The sequence below is a fragment of the Anarrhichthys ocellatus genome, unplaced genomic scaffold (genome assembly GCF_004355925.1).
Source record: "Anarrhichthys ocellatus isolate YVR2014 unplaced genomic scaffold, GSC_Weel_1.0 scaffold7, whole genome shotgun sequence".
Lineage (NCBI taxonomy): Eukaryota > Metazoa > Chordata > Actinopteri > Perciformes > Anarhichadidae > Anarrhichthys > Anarrhichthys ocellatus.
This window is the reverse complement of record NW_022280037.1, coordinates 3,979,781-3,996,203: the sequence shown is the minus strand read 5'-3', so window position 1 is coordinate 3,996,203 and position 16,423 is coordinate 3,979,781. Positions and strand designations below refer to the sequence as shown.

At 43.3% G+C, this 16,423-nt stretch overlaps 1 protein-coding gene across 1 annotated transcript in view; it reads left to right on the top strand.

Moving 5' to 3' along the window:
- unc79 (unc-79 homolog, NALCN channel complex subunit) overlaps positions 1–16,423 on the top strand; it is a 32,181-nt gene that overhangs the window by 10,049 nt on the left and 5,709 nt on the right. The window contains 28 exon segments of the mRNA XM_031846990.1: positions 360–400; positions 753–781; positions 1,941–2,102; positions 2,104–2,171; positions 2,356–2,527; positions 2,648–2,878; positions 3,151–3,341; positions 3,905–4,028; positions 4,788–4,928; positions 5,604–5,819; positions 6,139–6,366; positions 6,453–6,594; positions 7,338–7,417; positions 7,513–7,661; positions 7,776–7,933; positions 9,302–9,483; positions 9,587–9,788; positions 9,925–10,107; positions 11,271–11,560; positions 11,687–11,869; positions 12,013–12,175; positions 12,432–12,581; positions 12,682–13,932; positions 14,944–15,045; positions 15,541–15,657; positions 15,857–15,959; positions 16,054–16,194; positions 16,321–16,359. Of these exon segments, the coding sequence (XP_031702850.1) occupies positions 360–400; positions 753–781; positions 1,941–2,102; positions 2,104–2,171; positions 2,356–2,527; positions 2,648–2,878; positions 3,151–3,341; positions 3,905–4,028; positions 4,788–4,928; positions 5,604–5,819; positions 6,139–6,366; positions 6,453–6,594; positions 7,338–7,417; positions 7,513–7,661; positions 7,776–7,933; positions 9,302–9,483; positions 9,587–9,788; positions 9,925–10,107; positions 11,271–11,560; positions 11,687–11,869; positions 12,013–12,175; positions 12,432–12,581; positions 12,682–13,932; positions 14,944–15,045; positions 15,541–15,657; positions 15,857–15,959; positions 16,054–16,194; positions 16,321–16,359 (5,238 nt within the window).

Genomic DNA, 16,423 nt, shown 5'->3' with positions numbered 1-16,423 from the left:
CTCCCCCTCCTTAAATACAATGCCATTCAACACATACATCACCTATACTCCGTGCCTCATTGTTCATCTTTAATCCAGGGGTAATGCATCGCCATGGTTACGTAATTCCCTTGCGCTGATAATGAGATCGTCATCACGAAACCACACAGCCACTTGTTTGTCTTTTCTCTAGTGTTTAGCATGTAATAATTGCGTGACTCTGCAGTGTCACTTGATATTGAGCGAAGGTGTATTTGTGCCCCAGCTCTGTTAGGAAGTTGAGACTGCTGTGTTTACACTAGGTGGGTTTATATACAGGCTCAGAGGAGCAGTTTGCCTATACATCACGCATTGTTCATACATTTCTTTCACCTTTTCAGAGACCACGCTCAATGGCTTGTTGACGTACTCCTGCCCCAAGGTGAGTGTTCACAAACAAAGAGTTGTTTGATTGTCTCTCAGTCTGTCTTGCTCCCCACAGACAATGAGACATACAGTAAATGGGACATACATGGAATATATTCAGTATAATCTACAATTTCCAGGTTTTTAGCATACATATATTAGACAGAAGGTTAGTATAGGTACCCATATTTGTTCCTTTACTTTGATTATGTTTATAGCTATAGTTACATCTGATACGCACAGTCTAGTCATCTGAAGACTTAAAAAGAGGTTTCTATTAAAACGTGATTCATTTAAAAAGCTACTTCTGTTGTGTGCAAACTAATAATAATAATAGCTAATAATTCAAACTTAATTTGTCTTTGCAGCAGAGATATCTGCCATTTGTCAAAAAAAGGTAAGACTCTCTCATTTGCTCATTTTTATTCTGATCCATCCCATTACAGCATGATGTCATATTGAACATTATCCAATGCTTCTCCATATTGAGGAAAAATAAACCTTTGCAGTGATTTGTTGTTACTGATTACCCTCACTCACCTTCAACTTCACATACAAACACAAATCAAACAGAACACGTGCTCTAAATGGTTTTTATCACTCAAAACAGAAACAAATCATGGAATCCATTGTTACCTGTGATACATAGCAAGGTCATTTATTTATGAACCTGACATGTTCTCTTCATTGAGAAGTCCGAGCAGCTCGGTAAAGACCACATCATTTCAAATGAAGCTGCTGGGGCGTGATTGTTTGTTTGCTGTTGTTGAACGCACTGCTGAGGGCAAGTGCTCCCTGAGGGTTTCCAGGGAGACAGAAGTAAAACTGTGTGAGATGATCTCAGGTATATTCCCGTCAGGCTGAGCAGCCGCCGCCGCCGCCGCCGCCGCCGTGTTGTCGGTGGAAACAGCTGGCCTCCATCCTGGTTTGTCCAGCAGTTTATAATCCACAGCCTCCCTTTCTGATCAGGCTTTGTCACACTCATTTTAGAAAGCCCTTTCAACTCCCAACTGGATTTACACCAGCTCAGTCATCTTCATCTGAGAATAGCTACTTATAAATACACCATGACACCCAAGATAGAACATACTGTAAACAGCAACAGCGTCAGTAATATTAGGGAGGTGTTTTTTTGTTGTTGAAAGCAGGGTGGGTGAGAGAAGTCATCATCAGAGGACAGCTATGTTAATTTGATAGGGTGCACTGCATCCCTCTAATGGCACAAGATTAGAGGCTGATCAGATTAGGATGGCTCTCCAGGGCCATGCCTTTTATTTTTAGAAACCTGAGACACCGTTGGGATACATAAAGACTTTTTCTATCACTCTAGATGTGGACAGATTAACATCCCTAAACAAACGCACATCGGAGAGAGAGGACGATATTCAAAGTCAGAGCAGTTAGCTGCTTTTGAAAGGCTTGGAAATATGTTTATTTTTAGAGGCTTGTCATGATGCATTGTTGGCTGATTTACTGTGATGGTGGCATATTTTTATTTCATTGCCTACTGATCTCCTCCTCCTCCTCCTCCTCCTCTCTCTTTCGTGTCTTTGTAGAACTGCAGCTCTCATGTCAGGAGGGCCGTGGTCACCTGCTTCTCGGCTGGCTGCTGTGGGCGCCATGGCAACCGGCCTGTCCGCTACTGCAAGCGTTGCCATGTCAACCACCACAGCAGCGAGGTGGGGGCTGCGGCGGAGACCCATCTGTACCAGACCTCGCCCCCCCCCCATCAACACCCGGGAGTGCGGCGCGGAGGAGCTAGTGTGCACCGTGGAAGCCGTTATAAGGTACATCCACAGTGTTTACACTCACATGTCACAGCCACAGTCACAGGGCATATGAAATGAGATTATAAATGTCTATGCCATGTCAGGATGTTTGTGTTTTCAGCATCTTCTCCATCAATATGACTCTCTTATGTCTTCTCTCCTCCTCTCTGAATCCTATGTAATCCTCTCCATATCCATCCAGCCTTCTCAAGGAGGCCGAAATTCACGCAGAACAGCGTGAGTTTGAGATGAACAGACGTCGTCAGATGGGCCTGTCCGCCTCCCACCACTCTCTGGACAACATCGAGTTTGACAACAAGGAGGACGACCAGCACGACCAGCGGCTCCTCAGTCAGTTTGGCATCTGGTTCCTGGTGTGTAATCAATAACAGGGAGTCGTGAGATAACGATGTTTACAGTGCACGGCCTGTTATCACTACCTCGTTAAATTTATGGTTATCTGACTGATTAGTTTACATCTCTGACATCTGCAGGTGAGCCTGTGCACACCCAATGAAAACACACCGACAGAGAGTCTGGCTCGGCTGGTCAGCATGATCTTCCAGTGGTTTCACTCCACCGCCTACATGATGGACGATGAGGTCGGAAGCCTGGTGGAGAAGCTAAAGCCTCAGTTTGTCACCAAGTGGCTAAAGACAGTGTGTGAAGTGCGATTTGACGTCATGGTCATGTGTCTGCTGCCCAAGCCTGTTGAGTTTGCCAGGGTAAGATTATAGAGGATGTGCAGGGTGCTGATGAGGGTGGGAAAAGGTTATATTCAGAAAGCACAACTAACATGAACATTATAACTGCAAATATCCAGCCAATGCACATCCAAACTTCTGTTTATCTCAGCCATAGCACTTGTGACATTTTTAATGAATTTCATTCAATCATCATGTCACTGAGGGCTGAGATTTATTAAAATGATGAAGGGGAAGATCATCATCTCTTGGCTATGTCTGATCTAAGCCAGTCCGTTCACACTTCTTCCCAGGTGGGAGGTTACTGGGACAAGTCATGTAACACAGTGACCCAGCTGAAGGAGGGCCTGAACCGCATCCTGTGTCTGATACCTTACAATGTCATCAGTCAGCCACTGTGGGAGTGCTTTATGCCTGAGTGGCTGGAGTCCATCCGCACCGAGGTGCCCGACCACCAGCTCAAAGAGTTCCGGGAAGTGCTCAGGTACATCCACAACCTCAGTGTTTGCAAATTGTAGCTGTTATTCTTGTACTAAAGACATTTGTTATTTCAAATAAGCATGGGTGAGGGTGATACAATATTTCCTTATGAGTTACTTGTATTTTTCTTATTCCTGGATATGACTGGCCAAATGCACACAACATGACATGATGTCAAGATATTTACAGTGCAGCTACAATACACTCTGATAGCGGATATGTTTTTTTCGTTGTCCAAACATTGAAGATGAATGATTGGTGTCATTCCACAGAATCAGCGAAAGAAGGCCCTTTTCCAAAAATGCTACTTTCGACCTCAATGGTCTATAAAGCCCATTACTGGCTTTAACAGTGCGGGAAATCTCTGGCTAAAGAGGTGGTATCTTCCACCTATGTATCATTCTAGAAAATGTCTGCATAAATGAAATCACTCGCTGACGGAGAGCTAAAACACAGGCAGTGTGTGGACCACACAACTTTAAAAATGAAGCTGAACTGAACTGAAACTCACTGATTGTGAAACAGTATCCAAGGAACATAATATTGTGCTCTGCCTTCTGCTTACAGTAAGATGTTTGATATTGAGCTGTGCCCCCTGCCCTTCTCCATGGAAGAAATGTTTGGCTTCATCAGCTGCAGATTCTCTGGCTACCCAGCATCTGTGCAAGAGCAGGCTCTGCTGTGGCTGCATGTAAGCAAGCATAAACACACATTCACACACACACACTGCCTCATGTCCAGTTCACAGCCTACGGTTCTGTCAACAGTGCGTGTGAATTGAACAGGTTATCATAGAGTGTGAGAGTCTAGGCAGGGGCCCTGCTGAATATGGATCTGGGTCACCAAATGAGACTGAGAGAGATAGGAGGGATTTAGCTTTTCATCCCATATGCACTCACAGCTTGCTGCCCTGTATACATGGATCAATTTCAAGTTTTCTGTCGCAACCGTGATCAAGAGATGCTTTGATTTACCCACATTAAATAGGTCACATTCAAGAAGTGGTGAAAAATGTTACTCTGTAAATCTTATACCCATATCTCTGCTTTAGTAACTTTACAGATTATAGTATATTGTATACCCTTCCTGTCCAGTGAAAACCATGTATCACCAGATGACAAACTGTTTATGATAAACTGAAGGATGAACTAGTCCTTTGTGGGTCGAAAAAATTCTTCTTAAGCTAAATAAACTATTTCGAAATCTTCTTGGATCAGGTGGAAAATGTATTGTTAAAAAGCAGAAAACAGAGCCGTTTTTCTGAGCTCATGAAAAGTGTATTCAGTTTCTAAAACTTAAGGAAAGGATCTGAACACGTCTTTCACCACGGCAGATATTTTATCACTGGAAATAATATCAAAACTGTCTGCATAATATGTGAAAAAATATTTATTTGTAACTAGTGTGAATAGACCCTTTACTTTTTTTTGTGTGTCTTGATTGGACGCAGGTGCTGTCAGAGCTGGACATCGTGGTGCCTCTTCAGCTGCTGATCGGGATGTTCTCTGATGGTGTGAACTCTTTGAAAGAGCTGGCCAATCAGAGAAAGGCACGCGCCTCAGATCTGACTGGCAACACTGGGGCTCGCAGGGTGAGGGAGACAGTTGGGCCAAAACTATTCCGCAAAAAATAAAAGATATAATAATAATAATAAGAAGAAGAAGAAGAAGAAACAAAAACATACATAACCAGCATGGCAGGTTAAAAGCAGATTTAAATAGGTGAGTTTTAGGTGCTGGGGGAGAGAGTTCCAGAGGGAGGGGGCAGCAATAGAGAAGGCCCTGAACCCTGTGAGGGTTCAAACTCATTTTCATTTATTTTAGTTAGTTTAGCTGCAGACTCAGTTATAAGCCAGGATTTATAGTATATTTAAAAAAAACACTTCACTCAACTCAAAACATCACCTGATTCAATGTGTGTGAGAGCTTTCTTTTGGGCTATTTTTGTGTCAGATACCTCTTTAGGATTATGACACATTTCTATTCTTCTTTGCTTCTATTTTATACCATTCATTGGGTTGGACTGTGTGTTGCCATGGTAACTGCCAATGTCTAAATATAGCTTCCTTAAAGGGCTTAATTGAACTTGACTGTGATGCAGATCTATCATTGAAATTTATAGCTGAGCGACTCTGCACTCATGTGTTATTATGAATGACTGGGGGGACGTTGGGGATTAAAAGTCTGTCGGAGGCATAAATGGTTTGAGTTTCAAGTGAAACACATGAAACTATACTTTACTTTAGCGATGTGCTCTTTGCCTGTAGGTGAGCGTGGTGTCAGATCCAGGACGCCGTGGGCAGCACAACACCCTCAGTCCGTTCCCCAGCCCCTTCAGGAGCCCGTTCCGCAGCCCCCTGCGCTGCAGCCCCTTTAAAAACCTGGGTCACGCCACCGGCCACTGCGCTCTGGATCTGGACTGTGACGATGATGACATGAACCTCGGCTGCTTCATCCTAATGTTTGACCTCATCCTAAAGCAGGTAACCACACAGAAATAAGAACAATCATATTCCTAGAGGGACTACTCTAAAAATATGATTATTATCTATTGTTAATATATGAATGGGAGTAAAAAAACGTCTTTTTACAAACAGTATCTTATTACGTATTACTTATTCGTATTACTAAATATCTGCCAAGGATGAACACCGAAGTGTACACAGTCTAAAAACAATTCGTCTTCTTGTTCATTCATATAGAGAATAATGACAACAATGCCCACAGGTGGGATCTTGAGATTTGTGTGTGGTGCTCTACTTTTTGTTCCCGTTTTCACGGTCGTATTCCCTGCTGTCCCAGATGGAGCTCCAGGATGACGGTGTGATGCTGGGTCTAGACAGCAGCCTGGGGAAGGACATCGTGGGCATCGTCAACAACGTCTTCCAGGCGCCATGGGGGGGCTCACACACCTGCCAGAAGGATGAGAAGGCCCTGGAGTGCAGCCTGTGTCAATCCAGTATCCTGTGCTACCAGCTGGGCTGTGAGCTCCTGGAGAGGCTGACCCCCCGAGAGGAAATTCGCCTTGTGGTGAGACACAGCATGAATTTGTATGCATCTAATATAAATGAACCTTCGAAATGAATGCTATGCTAAGTGTTTGATTTCCTCTGCAGGAACCTACAGACACTTTGGAGGAAACCTTGCTCCTGGGTCAGCCAGATTTCTCCCTTGGTGCAGGGAATGGAAACGTGGAAGGAGACAACCCAAGCGGCGCACACACTGACAACCCTACGAACTATTCTCCTGATAACCCAAGTGTGTATCAGTTCTGTGCGCAATGTTGAAAATCATTCAATTTGTCAGTCATAACTAAATATCATTTCATTAATTGTTAACTGCCGTAGCTAAGCTGCTAGCTGTAGCTTTGTATTTAAAGGAAGAGTCCAACACATGTTTATTTGCTTTCTTGCCAAGAGTTAGATGAGAAGATTGATGCCAAACTCATGTTTAGGGTGACCATGGCTAAGTGGAGAGCAGGGCCGTCCTGCTCCACTAGTCGCATGTCAATGTGTCCTTGAGCAAAGCACTTAACCCCAAATTGCTCCCGTAGCTGTGCCTATGGTGTATAGATAGATACTGAATTGTAAGTCGCTTTGGATAAAAGCGTGTGCTAAATGACTGTAATGTAACGTAATATTTGTACTGTAAATATGAAGCTACCTCTAGTAGCTAGCAGGGAATAGCTAGCCAGGCTCCACCTACAAACCTATCGCTCATTAACACCATATATCTTGTTTATTTAAGCTATATAGAAACTGAAGTAAAAAGCATTCACAGGGTTTTTTGTACCTGACTCTTTCTTGGCCAGGTGGAGTGAGAATCCTGAAACAATGGAACAATGGAAACGTACCTCCCCCGGCCAAGAAATAGCCGTTTCCTCCGGTTTCCATTCATTATGCTAAGCTAAGCTAACTGACTTCAACCACATCTGCTCTGTTATAGTGCATGTAAGTAATGAGAAAGTTGAGTTGTTTCTAACACTACCCTCTTCCCTCCAGCCATGAAGAATAACTCTGATAAGAAGTTCTCCTACCAGCAGCTCCCTGTGTCTTTGAAGCTCATATACACCGTTCTGCAGGTACTTGTATATTAAAGGCTGGAGGCATCCAAGAGTTTTTCTGTGATTTATTTTAGTATGGAACACTTTGAGTCACACATCTCTTCCGTATTCAGGAAATGTCCAAGTTTGAGGAGCCTGACATCTTGTTCAACATGCTGAACTGCCTAAAGATCCTGTGTCTCCATGGAGAGTGTTTGTACCTCGCCCGCAAGGACCACCCCCTGTTTCTGGCCCACATCCAGGAAAAAATGCTCATACCGAGGTGTGTGCTGACAGTTACTTTAATCAACTTTCTTATAAAATTGTTATATTTAACCAACTCCTTGACAGCAATGTGTGTGTGTGGTTGTGGGTCTAAATTGGTGTTTTGTTTCAGTCTGTGGTCCATGTTGAAGTCAGAGTTTTGCCAGCTGGCCTCCCTGGCTGTGCCTCAGCTTCTCCACGCCCTGTCTCTGTCGCATGGGGCGGACATCTTTTGGAACCTCATCAACACAAACTTCAACAGCAAAGACTGGAAAACACGATTTGAAGCAGGTGGGTGACAGGCTTATGATGTAAAATCACATATGTAGTGTATCTGATCTCTGCCGTTGCTTCTCAAGATGGTTTGAGAGTATCACACCACCTCATCATGATGTGACTAAACCGGTCATATTTGGTTTTATTTAATTATTTTGTAAGCAAAGTGGTTTATGAACCATTAGATGAATACCCCCAGTCTGCTTATATAATATGCTGCCAAAACCACTGCCTGCCCACATCTCCTCCTTCTGTTGTCATGGTTACCGTGTGGCTCAAACAGGCGGGACAGAGGACTTGTGGGATTGATTGAAGGTTTTTTGTTTCCTCGTGATTGGCAGAGAGGAGCTGTAAGACCTTGAGACAGAGGCAGAGGACTCAATGCATGAATACAGGGAAACAGGAGAACAATTGAATTGACAATAGCCCCAAACATACGGGAGACACGAGAAGGTGTAGTAATTAGCTTATATATTTGTATATAAATATCCAAGAAAATAGTCAAATAAATTCAGTCGTTCAGTGTTCCCAACTACTCAAATTATGCGTCATGACGGGTTCAAATTCTGATGGTCTATATCATGACCACATGTTCTAACAGTGTTACACCCTCTTATTAGCAGTGTTGAAACAGATATAACTGTTGCCATAAGTCATACTTACATACACACACACATATATATATATAAAACCTTTAATGACCAACAGGCAATGTGGTGCAGCTCTGGGATTTCTCTTAACTTCCACACTGACACCTAGTGGTCAACGCTGGGTACTATCCATCAGCCCAGAGTAGGGGGAAGTTTATGGATTTCAGAATATAAATATATAGCGTCTGTTTTTAGATCTCAATCTAAGTGAGTCATGATAACACCAATGATTACTAGAAGGATCGTTTTTTACTGATTGAAAAATGAATTCCACACACGGGATGCAGGAGATTATGATCTGAATTTATGAGCATTATAATATAGAAATGTATTCTATTCCATTTTTACACTTACACCCATAGAGAAATTGGCAAATGAGACTTTTTACCTATTTTTTATACATTTTGCATGTCAAACATGTAGATACAGATATTATGTAATTCAAACTGATTGCAGATTTTATATTAATATAATTTATTATGACATTTCTCAGTTAGTTAACAAACACAATTCATTTTGATACATCCATGCATTATGTAAAGCAAAATATGACTTTGAAATAGTAGCTAAGTAATACATTAACTTAACTTCATCAATGAGCTCATTGCTGATTCTCTTTATTAGGTAATTATGGCCGGACATGCAGGAGCTGAGTTGTCTCTTCTTATTGTAAAATCTGTCTGTGTCGCTGATGACGTTCTTGCCCACTTTATATTCTCATGAAAATTCCCAGTGGAGAAGGTAGCGGTGCTGTGTCGGTTCCTGGACATCGGTGCGGTGACGAAAAACCACTTGCTGAAGTATTCCCTGGCCCACGCTTTCTGCTGCTTCCTGGCCTCTGTGGAGGACGTCAACCCAGCCGTGGCCACCCGAGCCAGACTGCTGCTGGACACCATCAAGAGGCCAGCCCTGCAGGTTGTTAGGCCCCAATTAAAGTCAGATGCTTATTGGATTTAAATGCTGCATATATGTTTATGTCCCCCTGTATATTTACATGTGTGTGTTGTTTATCATACAGGGGTTATGCCTGTGCCTGGATTTCCAGTTTGACACTGTTGTGAGGGATCGGCCTATTATCCTCAGCAAGCTCCTGCTGCTGCACTTCCTGAAGAAAGACATTCCTGCGCTGAGCTGGGAGTTCTTTGTCAACCGTTTTGAAACATTATCTCTGGAGGCTCAATTACACCTGGACTGCAACAAGGAGTTCCCTTTCCCTACTAGTACGTAGCTGCTATGTCCTCATTCAGAGTTTTTACAGCTGCTCCACCTGCTCTGCACTTTTCTTGACAGACTATTTATTGTAACATAAACATTACAGCCTAATAGTGCTTCATATTATAATCTTTGTTTTGACAGCCATCACAGCCGTGCGAACCAATGTAGCCAACCTCAGTGATGCAGCAATGTGGAAAATACGACGCGCCCGCTTTGCCAGGAACCGGCAGAAGAGTGTGCGTTCCCTACGTGACAGTGTGAAGGGAGGCCCAACAGAGTCTAAACGGGCATTTTCACTCCCTGAGTCACTGAGCAACCGAATTCGTGAGTAGCACTCAGTCTGTCTGTGGTCGAACAGTGTTTGCAACTTCTTTAAGTGCCTCATAGGTGCTTTGTTCGACTTGAAATTACAGGTTCAATCCATGACTTTATCTAAAGTCAATTCATTATCACTTCGTATGAAGAGAAGCACCTGCCGCTGTTTGCATTGTCCTAATGTGGTGATCACGGCCTATTTCCTATTCCTTGTGGGTGAAATTAAATGCTTATTTGCAAATGCTATTTGACCAAATTTGAACCATTTTCCTAATATTTCTCTGCTCACTTCTTTGTTCCCAATGTTCATCACACTTCAATATCTAAATATTGCTTTGTTTAATAAAGGAGGAACCCCCAACCATGTCATTCATTTTCTCTTTAGCGCTGCACAGAAAGCTCTCTTTTGGAGTCTTTGGGAGATTCTACTTGTGTTGGCTGAGATTTCATATTTGTGATTAGACCTAATTCTTCAAAACACTTGGATTTCACACTGTTCCGAGGCCATATAGTGTGTTTTTCTTTGTGTTTTTATGTGTTTGTGTGTGCACATGTGTTGGGTGACCATGAAGCTCACACATGTGTCCTGTACTACCTCCCCTGTACATTCTCCTGAATTGTGTTCTTCGTATGTGGTTTTTAGCTCTAAGGCTTACGAGGCAAGAGCACTCTGCCCCGACACTGGGAGATATGATAGAGAAAGTCCTGCCAGGTAAATAACAACCTAAATCTGAAACATTAGTTTTCATAATCACATTATATTGGAGGAGAATGCAGAATGATTATCGATAACGCCGCTGTGAAATTATGACAGAAAATATGAAAAAGCAATGTTTGCTCTATGGGGACAGTCATTGTTTTTTCATTCTGTTCACACTAATTTTGACACGGGGTACATATAAATTAAATTGACTTGAAATATCATAAAGTTGCAACACTCTCTAACAGTTAGCTGGTCTTGTTTGTGTTTACCCTGTTTACATATTCCATAAACACATTGCGCTGATGTATGTGTATTGCATGATGATGTCTCTGCCTGTCTTGATAGAGAAGTGGACAGGATGAGTTGACTGCTCCGCCGGTCCTGCACCCTTCCCTCTGCCCATCTTTTCCTCTGTCTGCAGCACGTTTCCTCCCGCACTTTAACCCTGACACTTCACCCCCTCTTGTAGGCCAGACCCCGTCTCCCGAGGACGACACCGTCATCAGAGACCTGCTTCCTGAGGACGCGGGCATCGACCACCAGACGGTTCACCAGCTCATCATGGTGCTCATGAAATTCATGGCTAAAGACCAGAGCAGCGCCGAGGCCGACATCGGCAGTGCCAAGGCCTTCAACACAGTGAAGCGTCACCTGTATGTGCTGCTGGGCTATGACCAACAGGAGGGCTGCTTCATGATTGCACCTCAGAAGATGCGCACCTCTACCTGCTTCAACGCCTTCATCGCTGGCATTGCACAAGTGATTGACATTTTTTTGGTATTCTGTGACTGCAGCTAGAGATTAACTGGTATTTTCAATAGCACATTGTGAAGAATATGACAGTATGACATGAATGCTGGGGAATTTAACTGGTGTCTCTTTCAGGTGATGGACTACAATATTGGTTTGGGGAAGCAGCTGCTCCCCCTGGTGGTCCAGGTGTTGAAGTACTGCACGTGTCCCCAGCTGAGACACTATTTTCAGCAGCCGCCTCGATGCTCTCTCTGGGCCTTGAGGCCAAACATCAGACAGATGTGGCTCAAAGCCCTGCTAGTTATCCTCTATAAGGTATTATTACTGCATGTTAATGGGATTTACTTGAATGGATTATTCTTTCAGTTTACTCGTTGATATGTTTTTTCAACTCTAAGTCTCTTGCTGTTACATATTTTCTTGCTTACCAGCTTATAATATATTTCTATCCATCTAAGTACCCTTACAGAGACATGGATGGGAGTAAAGTGGTCCTCCATCTGATCCACATCACCATCAACACACTGAATGCCCAGTATCACAGCTGTCGTCCACACGCTACAGCAGGACCACTCTACAGCGACAACTCTAACATGAGCCGCTACAGCGAGAAAGAAAAAGGTGAATCAAATTAAAGTATGTTTTTTATATCAACACCAGACTTCTAAAACGTCTAGTCTGCTGAACATTTTTTGGAAATGTTGATTTTAGGTGGAACTCTCTTCTTACGAAGGATATTATTTATGACTGCAAATTAGGGGAACAATTTAGAAGAAAAAACTTCTGTGCAGGTTATAATGGGATTAAATGACAGTCTTCCCTGTTTGTTTGCCTCTTAAATACAGCACTGATGTAAAAAATCTTTTCTCCATCTTAGAAGAGGACAGTGTATTCGATGAGTCAGACGTCCATGACACGCCGACTGGTGCTGCTAACAAGGAGTCACAGACCTTCTTTGCCCGCCTGAAGAGGATTGGCGGTGGCAAGTCTCTGAAGTACCAGCCGGTAGAGCTCAATGCCAAGAAAAGTAAGAAGCAGAGGCTTTCAGAGTCAAACCTAGTATAACAGCTGAACATGTTTTCGAGAGGAGAGTCTCACTTTATCTGAGTTTTATTTTTGTGTATCAGGTGAAATTGAGCTGTCAGAATATCGTGAAGCCAGCGCCCTTCAGGACAGCATTCTGCACTGTGTGAGGGAGGAAAGCACCAGGAAGAAGCGGCTGCAGGCCATGCGCAAACAGAAGTCTCTGGACATGTCCAACACTGACTCCATCCTCTTCAATCTGGACGAACACAGACGTAAATCCTGCATTGATCGCTGTAACATGCAGGCGCCCACGGTGGACCTGCCTCCATCCTCAGCCACGACGCATGGCAAGCATCATGGCAAAGGATCATCCGATGGCTCTTCGGTTCGGGTGGAGGGCAGTGATGCCGTGGACCGGCGGGGTTCCAAGCCTGTCATCCCAGAGGTTCGCCTCAGCTGCATGGAAACCTTTGAGGACAAGTTGGACCTGAGCTCACTTGGAGGATCAGCTCAGGGGAAGGAGGACCAAGACCTCATTGACCTCTCCTCTGACTGCACCTCCATTCCAGAAAAACACTCACTGCTCTCCATGTCCGACAACGACTCCTTGGTGTTTGAACAGTTGCCTCCTCTGAGGATCATAGAGAGCGATGAGGAGTTTGACCTTACCGCCATCATAGCCTCCAAGTTCAACGGGAGTCCTAAGTTCTCTGCGTCCCCTGTTAGCAGCAAGACTTTGCGACTGTCTCCTGTGGTGCAGGTGAGTGTAGAGGATTGTTCGAGTGACGTTAAGACTGCAGACCTGCTGGTGGGATTGGGAGGCTCAGAGCAATCATTTGAAGCAAAGAAGCCAAACCGCATGACTCCCAGCGCCTCTCTGGATCTTCCTGACCGAGTGGAAAATGTCTGCCATGAAAGCCCGATGACCCTGAAGCAGAAGAGAGACCTGCTGAGAAAGACAGCACATGTCCCTGACACCTCCCTTGACGACATGTGCGATGAGGTAAAGACCGGGATCGTACCAGGGACCAGTCCCTCTAGTCGGACAATCTTCTTAGACATCCCAGAAGACAAGGCAGAGCCTCTGTCCTCACCAGAAAAAAGCAAGAGTGATAGCAACGATGAAGAAGAGGATGGGGATGATGAAGAGGACGACGACATGGGTGATGAAGTGGACAGTGACCAAAAACCTGACAATGCAGATGACAATGATGAGACAGAGTTTAAAATCCAGATTGTTCCTCGACAACGGAAGCAGAGGAAGATCGCGGTTAGTGCCATCCAGAGGGAATACCTGGACATCACGTTCAATATGTTCGACAAGCTGGCTGGTGAGCAGACCACAGAAACCGGTAAGAAGGAAGGTTGGATAAAGATAATTATTATTTTCAATAATCACTTTTTGTAACGTTTAACCTACAATAGTTTTAACTGAACTTAAAGGACCATACCAGCATTTTTTTCTTCAAGTTTAAGCCTGTTTACTACAAATCATTTAGACTTTAGGTCAGAGTTAACCCTTTCACAAACAATGCTGATGTGTTTTAGAATTGATTTCTTCCATGGTTACAGGCAGCCAGTGGTTCCATATTTCTACAGACTAGAGACTCTGAAAACATCACTTACAGATCACATCAGGGCCTCACTCCAGACTTAATCACTGACTCACAGCTTATGTTCCGAACAGATTTTCTGATCAGTCTGCACTTCATTTACATTGCCACATAATGACAATACAGCTTTGACTAAAATGAATACAGGCTTAATGTTCGCTGTGATGGATAGCACAATTCAACCAAAGACTACTGATAGATTTTCACACCATATTCCAAATAAAATGGAAGCCAATGGCAGTGATAGTAAGCATTCGACAATGGACAGTATAGATGTAAAGGATACATGATTTGTGTATAGAGATGAATATTTCAGAGACATGGGTATGCTTCTAAAGGTTTTTCTAATATATGTGTACTCTGAACATCTGTAAGCTATCATATCTATCATATTTAACCATCCACTCCAGCTGTGCAGTGTCCTGTTGTTTGTTTCTCTGAATGTGTTCGCTCCTCCTTTCCTTTCATCCTAAAGCTTCACAGCTTTAGAGCAAAACCAAAGATCAAACTGCAAACTGTGATTTTCTAAATTTGAAACTGGTGGTGCGGGAAACCAAACACTAAACTTCACAAAAGAGACTGTTATTAAATTTGTACTAAATCAACTTTAACTTTAATCTCCTAATTGTTGCAAAAGTAGTGCTTATTACTACTGAATGTCCATATCTTAGCAGCTTTTTGTATTGGTAGAAAATGGCATAAACTCTGATGCCAATGCCCCGCCCATTATTTACCCATATTGCCTTGCAGATCACAAAGTTCTGTCTACATTGGAAAAGCCACGAGAATCTGCCTCAGCCCCAACGCTCGAAGCTGCTGTGCCTGAAACAAGCCACCGCTCTTCAGTATCAAGTAGGAGCCGAATACTTTGCTTCTTAGTCCCCTAATAAACCTCATTCAATTTGACTGCTGTGGTATCATTATGAGGGCCATAATTGTCCATTTTTAGATTGTTTAAGTGCCATCTCTTCTATAACCTGTACAGACAACAATCTTTTTGCAAATTATCTTCATATTGGAGCTGGAAATATCCAATAAAATCACATAATATTGTTAGACATCTTATCATAAAGCCATTAAAATCCCTGAGATAAATGCAGAAAAATATGTTTTAGAAATTCTTTTTTCAAAATAACTTCACTCAGAACTATTTTTTGATGTTGTAGTCCCTCAAGCAGACTAAGTGCTTGACTTAATTTAGTCCTCATGACATTTAAAAATCCCATTGATAGTCGCTTTTCATGTGTGTCTTACCTATTTCTTTGTAACCACACACACTTGATGTCGAGCTGAAACGGTCGAAGTAGGTATTTCACCCCGGGTATCGTTTTTGTGTCTGACCTTTAGCTCAGTACCGTCAAGTGAAGCGAGGCTCTCTGGGAGCTCTGACCATGAGCCAGCTAATGAAGAGACAGCTGGAACACCAATCCAGTGCGCCACACAACATCAGCACCTGGGACACGGGTCAGTCACTTAAGACTTTTCTTTATCCTATAATGACCCCTTGAGGAGACATATGGACATACAGTAGTAACATATTGTATCTACAGAAATCAAATAAAGTAAATATTCCTAATTGACATCATTCAGCATCTAATAACTGACTCTTACCAAAAGCCTTCTGTTCTTCTTTTTCATCACTGATATTCTTCATTTTCTACAGGGCCAACAAAGACCAGTCTGCTCTCTGCACCAAGCACAGTCAGCATGTTTGTCCCTGCGCCTGAAGAGTTCATTGATGAGCAGCCTACCACGATGTCTGACAGGTGAATCAATCAATCAATCAGCAGCTGTACATGTCTTAAAACAGGTTATCATCATGCTTAGACTGGCCTGGTTCCTTTCCATGCGATGCCCCAGGTGTCGGGACTGTGCAGCCGTGCTGGAGGAGTACGACGAGGAGACTCTCGGCCTAGCAGTGGTGGTTCTCTCCATGTTCATCCACCTCAGCCCTGATTTGGCTGCGCCAATGCTCCTTGACATCATGCAGTCTGTGGGCAGGTACAGCTGCTGCTGCAGTCTACATCCACACAGCACTTCACCTTTAAATGAAGTTTCATAACTCACACTCAGAACTCATGCATAATTCATCCCAAAGCCCTAATCCACTGCTTTAACTTCTTTCAGGTTGGCATCTAGTGCCAATTTTTCTGGACAAGCTGAGAGGTATGAGACATTGAAATTGTCATAACAGTGTTTACTGTGCTTATGGCTGGGTTTAATAATAAAT